This window comes from Galeopterus variegatus, unplaced genomic scaffold, assembly GCF_000696425.1.
Source record: "Galeopterus variegatus unplaced genomic scaffold, G_variegatus-3.0.2 Scaffold1214, whole genome shotgun sequence".
NCBI lineage: Eukaryota > Metazoa > Chordata > Mammalia > Dermoptera > Cynocephalidae > Galeopterus > Galeopterus variegatus.
The window spans coordinates 420414-434531 of record NW_007727325.1 but is presented as its reverse complement, the minus strand read 5'-3'; the positions used below and the strand labels follow the sequence as shown (position 1 = coordinate 434531).

General features: G+C 37.4%; 1 protein-coding gene across 1 annotated transcript in view; it reads right to left on the bottom strand.

The window, feature by feature from the left end:
• Positions 1-9076: 9076 nt before the first annotated feature.
• The window catches only part of PLA2G4A (phospholipase A2, group IVA (cytosolic, calcium-dependent)), a 127442-nt gene continuing 122400 nt past the window's right edge, over positions 9077-14118 (bottom strand). The window contains exon 16 of the mRNA XM_008575596.1: positions 9077-9692. Coding sequence (XP_008573818.1) covers positions 9561-9692 — 132 coding nt within the window. The 3' untranslated portion in view covers positions 9077-9560. The remainder of the gene's footprint in view (positions 9693-14118) is intronic.

Below are 14118 nucleotides of genomic sequence, written 5' to 3'. Positions count from 1 at the left end.
AAAAAAAAAAGACAAACCCACAGATCAGAGACACAGTTCTAATGTTAACCAAGTAAAGATCTACCACTTCCAAAGAATGCCTAGAAAACCTAGAAGGACCGGAAGCCCCCCATGCTCCTAAGCCAGGGTGAGGGAGGGCCAAGTGCCTCAGCCACACCTCCCAGAAACCTACATCCAGCTCAGCCGTAACCACAGAGCTTCCACTGGAAGCTCCCCGGGCTCCTAAACCAGGGCAGTGTGGGGCCGAGTGCCTCAGCCACACCCCCACCCCTGCAAAGTCTGCATCCAACCAAGCCATGACCAAGCCACTGTGGGAAGCCCCCTGGGCTCCCCAGCCGGAATGAGGGGGGTACCATGGGCCTTGACCACACACCTGCTTCCTCCTGCCTCCTTCCATCATATCTCCCTCCTCTTTCTCCTCCCCCACTCCCCCCAAACTGCTTCACAACAACATCTTAGAATGTAAAAATATAATAATAATAATAGCAAATAAATAAATTTTTAAAAATAAAATAGCATGATTAAAAGCACACACACACACACACAAAGAAAGATGCCAAGGAAAGACAGTAAGAACAGGAGATGGAGGGGAGAAAGGAAATGATAACATGTGTCATATTTTTACAACTGAACCTGAAACTAGACTCATTCCCAGTCGCACAAGTTCTAAAATTTTTTTATTTGCTTACTTTACTAAAGTGTGTTTCTGTCAGTTGCAACTGAAAGGGTCTCTTACAGTGAGAACAATTTGGGGGCTGCAGCTCTGGTTTGTGTTCTTACTGTGATATTTTGGCAGATGTCGTATTGAGATTTCTCTTAATTGGCTTCAGGTTTTTTAATTAAAAGGAACAAAATCAAAAGAAGTACTTATTAATCACCAGGTGGATTTATTTATTACCGAGGCAATGTCTGGAAAAATCAATTTATTGCAAATGTTTCCCGCAGGTTTGCAGATTTCAGGCAATTAACAAAAGCTGCTATAATTCACACAAAGAGAACATTCATCGTGTTGCCAATATCTCATTTTGATAAATTAGATCTTGAATATGTTGAATTTTGTGAGAAGTGTGGATTTAAAACTGCGGAGTAGCACAGGCGCTGTTTGTCACAATGACCCAGTTGGCATGGAAGCTGACCATGTGAGCTCATGACCGCGTCTTGCATCTAGAGACTGTCACGGACACTGTGGAGAGAGAGAAAGGGACAGAGAGAATTGGTCATCTGTTTGGGGGTTGTGTTTTTGCTACTTAAAGATGATAATGTGTATGTTGAAAAACAGAAAGAGCATATCTTGCAGGAAATGAGAAAATTAAAAATCAAACAAAGACTCTATTAGTCTTGCTCATTTACTCTCTCCACAAAATGGATGATACCATGGCAACAGATGAGGCTAGAATCTTCTTTGTTTCAGCCCAAAACATGCCACTCAGCTAACTTAAAACACTTTTTCAAGCTCTTATCTCATTTCATTGACTCAAACTGAGTTATCACTGATGTGTGCCAGGTCCTGTTCTAGGAATAAACTCCTCAGTCTGTCTCAAGAAGTGCGGAAGCAGCACAATACAGGAAGTGACGTTTCTGTTTCTCCTGAGAAGACCGTGTGTTTTATAGATTAATGGAGGTAAGTTTTTAAATTAATGCGTGGGGATGAGAAAGGCATTGCTGATGGAGGGAACAGCAAATGCAAAAGCAAGGAGTTAGGAGAGAGAACGATTTACAGTGGCGAACTGGAGTGGCAATTGCAGGAGGGACGTGAGTGTGATGGGAGAGGAGAGGAAAAACGGGGAAAAATAAATAGGTGCTAACTACCTTCCTGCAGAGGGTGAAGAGCCACTGAAAACTCTTGATCAGGTGAATGACAATCACATTTGCATTTTTGAAAGGAGATACTGATAGCAATACAGAGGCTGAACTGGGGGTTCATGAAACTTGCTTCAGAGAGAACTGCAAGGACAGTCTTCTGGCCTCTCATGCTCCAGTTGACCTTGAATTTATTGTAATGTGGCTTCTGTTGGGATCTTTTTTAATGCAGATTTTAATATTTAATATAATTACACACTTGTTCTGTGAACCTTATTCCATCTTGATTTCTTATTGCTTATGAATGTTATCACTATTTCCTTGATGCTTTACAATGTTTAGCACTTTGCCTCTAGTAGTTGTAACATAAATGCTAATACCTAAACCATAAATTAATTGAATGAGAGCTTAGCTGATGAAAGTCAGACATCAGCCCTGGTTTGCTATTTTCTCTGTGAAAATATACAGCATAATGCTATTATAGAGGCCTATTGGTAGAATCATAGAAGGTCATGCTTCACTTTGCAGAGGGGAGTTTGAAGCTCCACTTAAGAAAACAAAACAACAACAACAAAAAACACAATATTTTAACCAGACCTAGAAGGACAAACTGGAAGAGGAAAATTGTACAAAGGAATTGCGAAAGGGCGTAATGCAATTAACGATCAGAACAAGGAGAGAAATGCACCTGAAGTTAAGAGTGGGTGGGGAAGGAAAGGAAGGAAATCAGGCTAAAAGTTGGCTATGCAATGGAAGTGAGAGACCTCGTAAGCAATGGTATGTTTGACCTCTATTTTTAATAGTATTTTCAATATGGAGTTATTATACTTGTACTTACCATCCTCTTTGTATGTTCACTCAGCATAGAATAGGAGGAAATTAGCTCAGACTAAAACATTAAAGGGAAAGGATTGTTATTAAAAACTGCTGTGTTAGGATCAGGCAACATATTCAAGAGGTGCAGACAATAACTTACATAAAAGGCTTAAGCACGTGGTAATGGTCAGAATCCTGCCAAAATATCTCCCTCTCCGACCAGTTATCTAATCTAACGTATCATCATTGTAGGTTTATTATAACAGATTAGCAAACATCCTCATTTATGTTACAAACAGAACTACAGAATTACGTATTCTAAGTTAGAAAGCACCGTGAAGCCATCTAAACAGACCCCCTCTACCCACCTAGTGAATAAAACTCCGAACTCATGTCCTGTGACTATGTGAATAATGTTACAAACAGAACTACAGAATTACGTATTCTAAGTTAGAAAGCACCGTGAAGCCATCTAAACGGACCCCCTCTACCCACCTAGTGAATAAAACTCCGAACTCATGTCCTGTGACTATGTGAATAACCACTGTGACAAGGAATTTATTCACATTATGGATTTTATTCCATTTTTGAACACATCCAGCTGGTAGAAACTTCTTCCTTATTTGGAATCACACAGTGTCTAATTTCTATTGTACAAGAAACCCAGTCATGGTTTTTATTTCTTGTGCCAGTTCCAGTCAATTGGTGTGGCTGACCTGAGGCACAGCACCGAGCAGGAATCCGAAACTGCTTCCAGGTTCATCAGTGAAGATGGAATGAGTCGGTGGCTACGTCTGCCAGGAATTCTGGAAGGGGGAGTGGAAACATACATGATACATTTTATTAATTGTAAACTGAGATTATTTGAGGACAACCATAATAGTTCTACCATCTGTGTGTGAAATGGTTCCCATACAAACACCTAATTCATAGAATAATTTTAATAAAATTCTTTGGAGTGAATTCAAGACATTGTTTCTAGCTCTCCATGAGTCATTTTTTCTTGGATATTCTAGATAATGTCTACCTTGAAACCATAGTACTATAAATCTCCTTTCCCACTTCACTATTAATTTATTGGATGTTAGTGCAGTTTCTCTATTTGTTCCTATTAGATTTCATCAGATTAGATTTAGCTTGTTGCAGCACATAAAAATTTCACCTTTCAAGATACGTTGAGGTCTTAGGGGTTCTTCACCTTAATAGGTCAGTGGACCTATGCCAAAACAAATCCTAAAGTAATATTAAAATGCATTAAAGGATATAGAATTACAACAAGGAGGTAGTAAGCTCACTTCAGAAGAAAAATCACCTGTCTCCTAAATCCCATCTGAATTTCTCAAACACCTAATTCATAGAATAATTTTAATAAAATTCTTTGGAGTGAATTCAAGACATTGTCTCTAGCTCTCCATGAGTCATTTTTTCTTGGATATTCTAGATAATGTCTACCTTGAAACCATAGTACTCTAAATCTCCTTTCCCACTTCACTATTAATTTATTGGATGTTAGTGCAGTTTCTCTATTTGTTCCTATTAGATTTCATCAGATTAGATTTAGCTTGTTGCAGCACATAAAAATTTCACCTTTCAAGATACGTTGAGGTCTTAGGGGTTCTTCACCTTAATAGGTCAGTGGACCTATGCCAAAACAAATCCTAAAGTAATATTAAAATGCATTAAAGGATATAGAATTACAACAAGGAGGTAGTAAGCTCACTTCAGAAGAAAAATCACCTGTCTCCTAAATCCCATCTGAATTTCTACTTATCTTTTAAGACTCAACCTAAAGGCCAATTTTCCCTGTTTTAATGAATCACCCCTACAGCAATTTGTATATACATAATTTTTTTATATATTAACAAGCATAAATTTTTTTCTATTTCCTATATCTTATTTCATAATTCATGTCTATATGCAATTTTTGTATATTATTCTATAATCTTTATAGTCTAGATTTAAATTTGGATGCATTAATCTGTGCATATGTGTATGTATGTGTGTTAAAATAGAGGGAACAGAAGTGTTCTTTAAGCAAATCTTACTTTAAGATTAGGTGAATCCTTTGTTTCTATGTACATACATAATTTTTGTTGTCACTTCATGAGATATAATTTCTTTCTCTCTCTTTCACTAGTTTATAAACTCTTTGAAACAATATTAAGGTCTCATATATTTTGGTATCTGTCAGGTTAGGTTCTTCAGAAAAAGAGACTGAGATGAATATTTTTGTGTAAATAACACGTTGGAAAAATGCACTTCGGTCAACCTGAAAAGGAGAGAAGACAGAAGACAGAAGGATAACACAGGGAGAGGAGCTAGCCAAAAAAATGTGAGTTTAGTTGAACTCTTCCCTCAGCCTCATTCCAGGGAGAACCCTGGAGCATGTGAGAGATCAAAGGATAGTCTCATCTGGGCCGGCCCGGTGGCGCGATGGATAGTGCGCCGCTTGGGAAGCGCGGCGGCGCTCCCGCCGAGGGTTCGGATCCCACATACAGACCGGTTCCCACTCACTGGCTGAGCGAGGTGCGGGAGAACCAAGCGTGGCATCTTACACATATGAGATACGGTAAATGTTTACAGACCTGCTGAGAGTTCAACCAAAAAAAGCAACTTTTCTATCCACTGAAATTGTTATCATTGGCTACTACTTGTTTTGCTTTTATGTTTATGCAGCTAAGGGTGGCATTTATTATATTTTAGATTTGTAATTTCGTGTTAAAGGAATACAAAAAAAAGCAGGAGGACGTCATAAACCTTTAAACTATTAAACCTTAAACTATTTGGTGAAAGCAACCTTGTGAAATTTTTAGCTGGTGATTTATCTCTTTGGCTTTTACTCAATGTAGAAAAAGTAGGATTTGCTGTAAAAAGAGTTAAAAGAAGAAAACATGGAAATGAAAAGGGAGACACTGATGGAAATTCCTGTAATTTTTTGAGAGAATCCTCTGACTGAAATTCTCTTATCACGGGTAATTAATGTAAGTCATTTTTAATATTTTGAAACAGTGTCAAGCTTACAGAAAAGTTGCAAGTACAATCAATATAAAGATTTCTTTTTCTTTTCTGAGTCATTTAAAAGTAAGTTGCCAACATGAGGTCCTATTACCTTGAATATTTTAACGTGTATTTACCACAAATAAAGATAATCAGCTACAAAACCACAATACAACCATCAAAATCAGGATATTGACATTGATACATTGCTGTGATCAAATTCTCAGACCCATACGAGTTTCACCAATTGTCCAGTTGACATCCTTGATATAGCAAGAAGAATTCAGGTCAGAAACACACGTTGCTTTCTGTTGACATGTTTCTTTAGTCTTCTCCAGTCTGGAATAGTTCTTCAGTCTTTCCCTGACTTCCCTGATTTTAACAGGTTTGAAGCTCACAGACAGTTGTGCTTGGCCTTGCCTTCAATTTGGGTTTGCCCGATAGTTCTTCATTAGGTTATGTGCTGGTGAATGTGTGACACAGCTGTCACAGAAGTGATGCCACATTCTTCTCACTGCATTTGACCAGGTCTATCAGGCAAGATTCCCGTTTGTCCAATTGCTGCTGATACTCATTTTGATTACTTAGTCTACCAGTTTCTGTACTATAAAGTTACTTTTTCCCCTTTGCAATTTTTTTATAAAAGGAAATATTTTGAAAGTATGTCTATATCTGATTCCTTACTGATCTGTCAACTTATTTATCTGTCTACATCAAATGGAGTCATAGTTTTCTATCTTACTCAGTAGGTCATAGTCTGTTATTCTCATTTATTTTTATGCTTAATCTGTCCCAAATACATCCAGTAGATATCCTTTCAAGCCAGCTTCTGTCTTTTCGACATGCCCCTATTATTCTTGAATACTTCTTTACTCTCTGGAAAAAATAAAATGGTCTAGGATCATCTTATACTGTTCCTGTCCCAGTCCTGAAATAGGCCACTCCTCCAAGGAGCCTAGGTTTCTTTTAGTAAATAATGGAATTTAAAAGTCAAGATCTGTGCACCAGGTGTGCTCATTGCTGTCGGGGTGTCACTGCTCACAGATCCTCTCACTGACAGATCTATGACACATGTACACACATGCACACGCACACACACCCACACACCCCTTCATCTTTGTTTATTCCTATATACCTCTACATATATTAAAAACCGTGAGTTCGTACTGATACCAATTTCAATCTAACACTGCAGGGTACCTTCTGGTTTTCTTCTATTCCATACATGTAACTCCATTCTCAGTAAAATCCCAGCTCCCATTATATTTAATATATTTGATGATTTGATCCATCTCCCTGTATGACACCAATCTCCATTGTCAGTGCCACCCCATTCCTCTGCGTGAATGCCCTCCTGAGTCTGCTCAGGTGAATGTCCTGCTCTGATTCATTCTATTTCCATGACCACTGACACCCTGCCTAAGTGTCTCCATCCTACCTAATGGCTTTAGGATTAAGTTGTTTAGGAAGAAAAAGAAAAGAAAGGGGAAAATAAAAGGAAGAGGAACTATTGCTGAAAATTTTATCAAGTGTCTTCGATATTCAATAGTCTAGAACAAAGTATTTGTCCAAAGACTAACATTTTATCTTTCAGAAGGAATGAAATTATATTGTGTTTAGACACACACACACTTAGCTTTTACTTTGTTGCTTTCATTGCTTACCCAAATAAAAACAACCTAAAATTGGTCAGCTTGTACATGGATGAAGTAAGGTTGGATCCCTGTAATGGGCTGAAGAACAAGCAAATTGAAAAGGTTATGCTTGTGTCGAAAGAGCAAAGACCCAAGACAACATAACTGGTGTGTTGATGGTTTTGGAGAAGTCCAAGAAGACACCTCAGTTATCAATAATTTTGGGGGTCAGAGAAAGAATGAAAAAATAAATGTATACATCTGATTTGCCATCAAAATGTATGTTTTTATAAAATCAGAACTCTGGCAAATTCGTAAGTGAACAAATTGGCAAAGCTGAATTAGGCAAGGAGCCTCTATGATTGCAGCTAAGGAGCTAAAAGCATGTGAACAAAAGGAAAACAAGAGTCCTAGGTTGTCTCAGCTGCATGATCTCTAGGCTTTAAAATGTTCATGCAATTTACTTCTAGGGGACAGCTTAGATTGTGATATAAAGGGTACAAAGTCAAGGGCATAGGACTCCATTTCAGATATTAACTCTAGCAACTTTGGGCAAGTCTGTTAACCTCTCTACTCTTGTTACTTCACAGGAATAGTAGGAAGGACAAATTAAATATGAACAGAATTGCCAAGTTTTGAGCAAATGTGAGAAAATTAATTTTTATACCTTCCAGTCTGCTCCAAGCACATCAGTCCCTTCCCTGTTCCTGTCCACCTCAGGACATCTGCATTTGCTATTCCCTCTGCCAGGAATTCTTGTCCTTTGGGTACCCCAGGTCTTGCTCTCTGTGCTTTCTACATTTTTAACCTGATGTCACCTTCACATCATGACCTTCCCCAGAGCCCCATTTAACACACCTTGAACACTTCCCATCTCCTTTTCCTTCGTTAATTTTTTTTTCTTAGCACTTATTCGCTAGCATTCTAGATACTCGTTTGCCTTGTTTGTCATCGGCCACCTCAATCACAGTGTAAGGTCCTTGAGGGCAGGCACTTTTGTCAGTTTTGTCCACTGTTGTATCCCTAGATCCCGCAGCACGCCTCACAGCATGTAGTGGACACTCTTTTGTCACATGCACTAATCAATGAACAAAAGAATGAATGTTTATGTCCCCCCTTCCTCCACATTGCTCTTTGTCTTTCCTCGCCGGCAGAAATGTGAATGAAACGCAAGAGGAAAAAAGAGGCAAATAAGTAGAAAGCTTAAAGAAAGGTAATTCAAGGAAAGAAGAATGGCAGAGAGCAAAGGGAGAGGAGGAAGAGTCTGTGTTCGAGCCATCAATCCTGAGCCATAGCAGTTCCACTGTGACTGAAACCAGTCATGCAATACAGACCGTCTCTAAGACAAGTTCTGCAGATGCAAAAGGCAGACCACTTCGTCACGCCTAGTCTCTCCCTTGCCGCTCTTCAGGATTGTATTCTGGGATAAGTAGTCCAGTATAATATCAGCGAAGTAAAATGTCACATTAGATGTGGTTATAATATATTTTTCTACTTACTGAATAAATATATATTGCTTGCTGAACAAATTATATACACTTTCTCTTTTAAGAAACATAACCATGACTTAAAATCAAAAGTTCCACGTTTGAGTTTAGGTGCAACACCTTTTGTGTTTGCAAGCGGTGAATGTGAGAATCTTTCATAGCAACAGTGCAATATCTCATTGAGAAGAATAACAGAGCTGGCTGGTTAGCTCAGTTGGTTAGAGCATGGTGTTATAACACCAAGGTTGAGGGTTCGGATCCCGTACTGGTCAGCCACCAAAAGAAAAACAAAAAAGAAAAGAAAAAGAAAGGAGGATAACAAAATAGTCAATTATTTCATGCTAATTTGCATATTGATGTATTTATTTCATGTATGTATATATATGCATATATAAATAAAAATAGTGTTGTCTCACGGCATGTATAAATCTAGTCAGTGAATAACATTCACACTCTATGGGAAATCTTACTTACTGAGATTGAACAGTTAAATATTTTTAAAAGAAAAATACATTTTTAAAAAGAGCACACATGGTAAAGTCAGTGAGTAATGATTAAAAAATACAGTATATGTCCCCTACATTTGCATCAGGAAATTCATACTGACAGAAAATGTAGCTGAGTATATTTTTACACAATCGACATCATTTGTCAGGCTAATAAACTTATAATAGTATTATTCTTATGCAGCTAAATAACTGCAACTTTGAATATCAGCCAGTCTCTTTTGATCAGTTCGACTATCTGTACTTTGCTTTTAAATCCAGTTGTCATGGAATTTCAAACTGCCTCCACATCAGAAATTGCCAACTTTCCAGTGCATGATCTAGGCTGTAGGTTTACTTAGAAACTCCTTGTTGAAATATTTTCTTGCCTCAACATTACTGAGAGAAACAGAGCAACGAGATGGATTCTGTCTTCTGTATTCAATGCTTTCAACGATGGCATCTTTTATTACCTGTAGATAGAGGCAGAGATGTAAAGATGTATAATTAGTGCTTCTATGAATTCATTTAAACACTTGCCTGGTCAAAAAAAAATCTAATTGATCTTCTCATTATTATTTTTTGAAATATATAGAGAGAAATCCGAGTGATGCACACACATCGAAATTCAACCTCCCACCGCCACACTCTTGTTAGGCTCATATCCAGCTACTCTTCCTTCCACCAGAGAAAGAAGTATCCTGGGAATGTTCCAGATTTTGTGCTGATAAAGTTGTGAATAAAATATTTGTAACATGGTAAATTTGTTTGTTCTGTCCTTCACAAAAAAGGAGAGAATAGGAAGGAAAGAAGTAATTTCTAAATCTATAATTTATGTTCTTTATAGTCAGTGAACAAGTGGAAATGAGAGAAGGAAGCGAAGACTTTTCCCTATGGAGGAGAGAAGGCGTCGCTGAAGAATTTCCCTGCTTCCTCAACTGAACAGACGCAGCTACAAAACATAGGTGTCCTCTATCGAGGAAACAGCAGGCTTTGTGATTTTACTGATGAAAAGGCATTGCTATTTTTCATTCAAAATAATCTCAATATATACCCAAATTAATGGTGACCAGAAGAAAATATAAGCAACTACAACCTCTAAGAATTACTAATGCAATTGTCATATACTGTCTCTGGTATTAAGTTAACCTAGCTAGAAATTTGGGGAAAGAAGAGAAAATTTGGGATTTGGTGGAAGCAGTTATTGCAGAGCAATAGGAAAGGGCTTTGGAAGAGGTCTGGAGAGTAATTTTGGCTCTGCTGCTGCTTTAAAACCCTGTCAAAATCAGGAAGATCCCATTCTTCAGGACAGGACTACAGCATTTCATCTTAACTAAGAGACAGGCAAGTTACAGGGTTATCCACATTTCCCTGTATTCTCTACCTCAGGAATTATTAAGCAGTGTTAAGGCACTGTCCACATGCTTTCAGCCCTCTGCCATGGGTAGGAATACTTGGCAAGTCTGAGCAGTTTAGGACACAATGGCCTCCTCCACTCAGAGCTGGAGTGGCCCACTTGGCCTTGAGACATGTTCTAAGAGGGGTTTTCCCATCCCCATGTGCAACCTCATATGGTTCAGTGCCCGGAGGAGGAAGATGAAAGACCTCAGTGGTGCTAACATGCGACTAACAGTCTGTGACGTTCTGCTGGGCCCCTCTATAGCAACTTTAAACAATAAGCAGTCATAAAGGCATAAAAATATGCCGTATTTTTTAAAGTAATATATATATATAAACTATATACATATATAAACTATATATATAAACTATATATATATATAAACTATCTTCTAGGAAAAATGAGTTCAAACGTTACTTCAGTCTTTAAAGTAAAGCAGATATTAGCCAACTCCATTTTCCCATGGGTAAAGGAAACAATTAATTCAGTGGTGACGAAAAATGCTTCAGACCTTGAAGGAGACTTGGAGCAAAGGTCTCCAGGCACAATCACTTTTTGGCTGCATGAGATGGACTATTAGTATAAATCCTTGAGCCTGTTTTCTCTTCTTTAAAATGGAAATAATATTACTAATTTTAAGTTTGGTGGGGATTGGAAATTATTTATATAAAGCACGTTGTACAATATCTGGCACATAAGAAACATCCCATAGCTGCATCCTTCACTGTTGTTATTTGTTAAATGACCATAGATGATGAAAACTGGCAGCTTTAATCTAGAATCGAGGCTATAAAGTTTACAAGAAATAAACCTACCATGTATAGATAAGAGTGGATTTATTATATGGTATAAACTAATCAGTTCTGCCACTCAGTGTCTTAATACACCTTCTTTTGATAATCACCTTGTCTTTCTAGAGATCTATGTCAGCAAATATATCAGTTGGTTTCTCCTTCAAAGCAACTCAAGGAACATCAACCCTCACTGCAGAGAAGTAACAAGTAAAATAAAAATCAACTATTTACTTTCCAAACACCTAAAAACTTTACAATAGAAAAGACCACAAGGGAAATTATATTGATAATGACTACCGTCAATTCCTTTATAATAAATTCATAAGCACAAAAAAATCAGCAATACTAGCATCATGAACTAGTGGATTTACCATAGTTGGACTTCAGTTGAGGTTCCTAGTAAACAGGCCATTCTTATAAAGGAAAATAAACATTTACATTTATAACTGAAAAACCGAAATCATAATGCAACTAGAATGTGCCAGGTGAACCACTAGGTGGCACATGAACACTATGAAACCATTAACCACAGTTTGAGATGACTGCAGAAAATACCCAGTTCCTGGGAGGTAAAAATCTGCGACATAAACAGAAGAAGCTAAACTCAGTACTAGGTCAGTAGTTATATTCAAACCTTTTGGCATCCTACAGCATACAACTAGATACATCCAAAAAGGCAATATGTCAAATTTAAATCTTTCTAATTTTTTATTATACTAGGAATAATCTTAAATACTGTTTATATCTAATTTTCTCTTTCATTGTCCTCTGAAATTCATTGAGATCCCAAATCCTTTTTGTCAGGGTTATCCTAGCAATAGTGCTCGTAGCTTAACGATTCTATCCCCGCCGCCCATCCCTGAGTCTGACCCATGTCATCTTTCACTTACACCATTAAATAGCCTCCTAATTGTTGAACCAGATCCCTTAAGTCTTTGCTAATAAAGGCGGAGAATAAAAAAAAAAAAAAATGGAAGATATGATCGTCCTCAAAAGGAAATTTGAAGATGTGAGATTGTAAGAAATCCACAAACACTGAGTTCTCATGCTAGAAAATAAAAAATGATCCCAAGAGAGGAAGTTACAGCATATTTTGAAAAAGAAGTTAAAAAAAATTATAAGTATAGAATAATACAAAAAGATATTCTGGCCTAAAATCCTGTGAGTTTTCTGGTTAATGCCTGCCTTCCCAATAAGAACTGAAATGTCATGAAAGCAGGGACCTTATTGGACTTGTCATATTTGATCTCAGCACTTAGAATATGGAGATGCATAATAAATATTTACAAAATGAATAAATACACAGAAGGCGCTCACTGAAGGTTGTGTTATACAGGATAAGGTTGTGTTCATGGGGATAATGAGACTTGAGTCGAATTGGACAGGTAGGGTTTCATAAGTGGAGAGGAAACGCTGGGCATTGTCTGCAGAAGAATAACTGTATTAAAAGGCTTTAGATGTAAGATCGTGGCATGCATAGGAGACCTGGGGAATTGGTGGGCCTGGCTGGAAAGGAGACTGTGTTTGGAGATCGTTAACAAATAAGGCCTTTTGAAAGATAGATGGTTCAAAAGTGAGAAAAGAGTGAGAAAAGATGTGTGGCCTCATCTCAGATCCCCACAAAATTGTGATTTCCAGCAATCTGCCTAAATGATCCATGACTCAGTTTCCTCAAATGTAAATTAAAACACCTACCTCATAGGTTAGTTTTGAGTGTTAAATATTGTGGGGAAAATATTTGGGTTATATGAAGCACTCACAACTTTTCCTTGTTGTTTTGTGTTGTGCATTGCTATGTCCCTAGTTCCTAAAACAGTGCCTGGCAAGTAGTTACCCAATAAATATGTGTGAAATTAATGAATAAATGAGATAGAAGAGATTACAGACAGCATTAAAGGTAGATTAGTTTGAGCCTAATATACAAGGGTACCTCAAAAAGTCCATGGAAAAATGGAATGAAAAGATAATGTGCATCCTTCCCATGAACTTTTTAAAGATCCCTCATATTAGGCCATGATACATAATTAGCTTCTAAATTACTTTTTAAAAGATAAAACCTTGTCTTGTACCTAAACACTCTTATCAAGATGATATAATATCAATAAATTAAGAATTAAGTACCAGTATGTCTAGATATGTGTTTTTCCTCATTTTAATTAACATCTAATATTTAATACTTTATAGAATTATTTGGGAAAGAATTCTGAAAACTAATTATCATGCACATTGACATATGCTGAATAAACCGACACATAATAGTTTCATAGAATGTGCCTACTGAGTTAATAAATTGGATGAGCGAGACTGGCAAAAAATATATTTTCCTGTTATAGTAGAATCAACAGGCTCTGGAAAAAAGAGATCCCAGAAGGCATATTTTGTCCAGATCAAAGTGTTGGTTTACAGGTACAGTGTGTAGCCACACTACACGACTGGGCATACACTGCATAGAGATTCCCATGGTCAGGAATTCTGCCTCCAAACACAATAGCACCTTGTGTCCTGACACTTGCCATCACCAATAAGTCAATGACATTTTAAAAATCAATCATAAAAATTTTACTTCATATTTATTTTAGGTGCCAGGCTTTGTGATCAGTGTCTCTGGAGGATGCAAGGTAAATAAGGCAAATCACTGTTTTTCAAGGGTTTATTATTTGTGTTTTAGGTGGCTGGTCACCAAAAAAAAAAAAAAAAAAAAAAGGG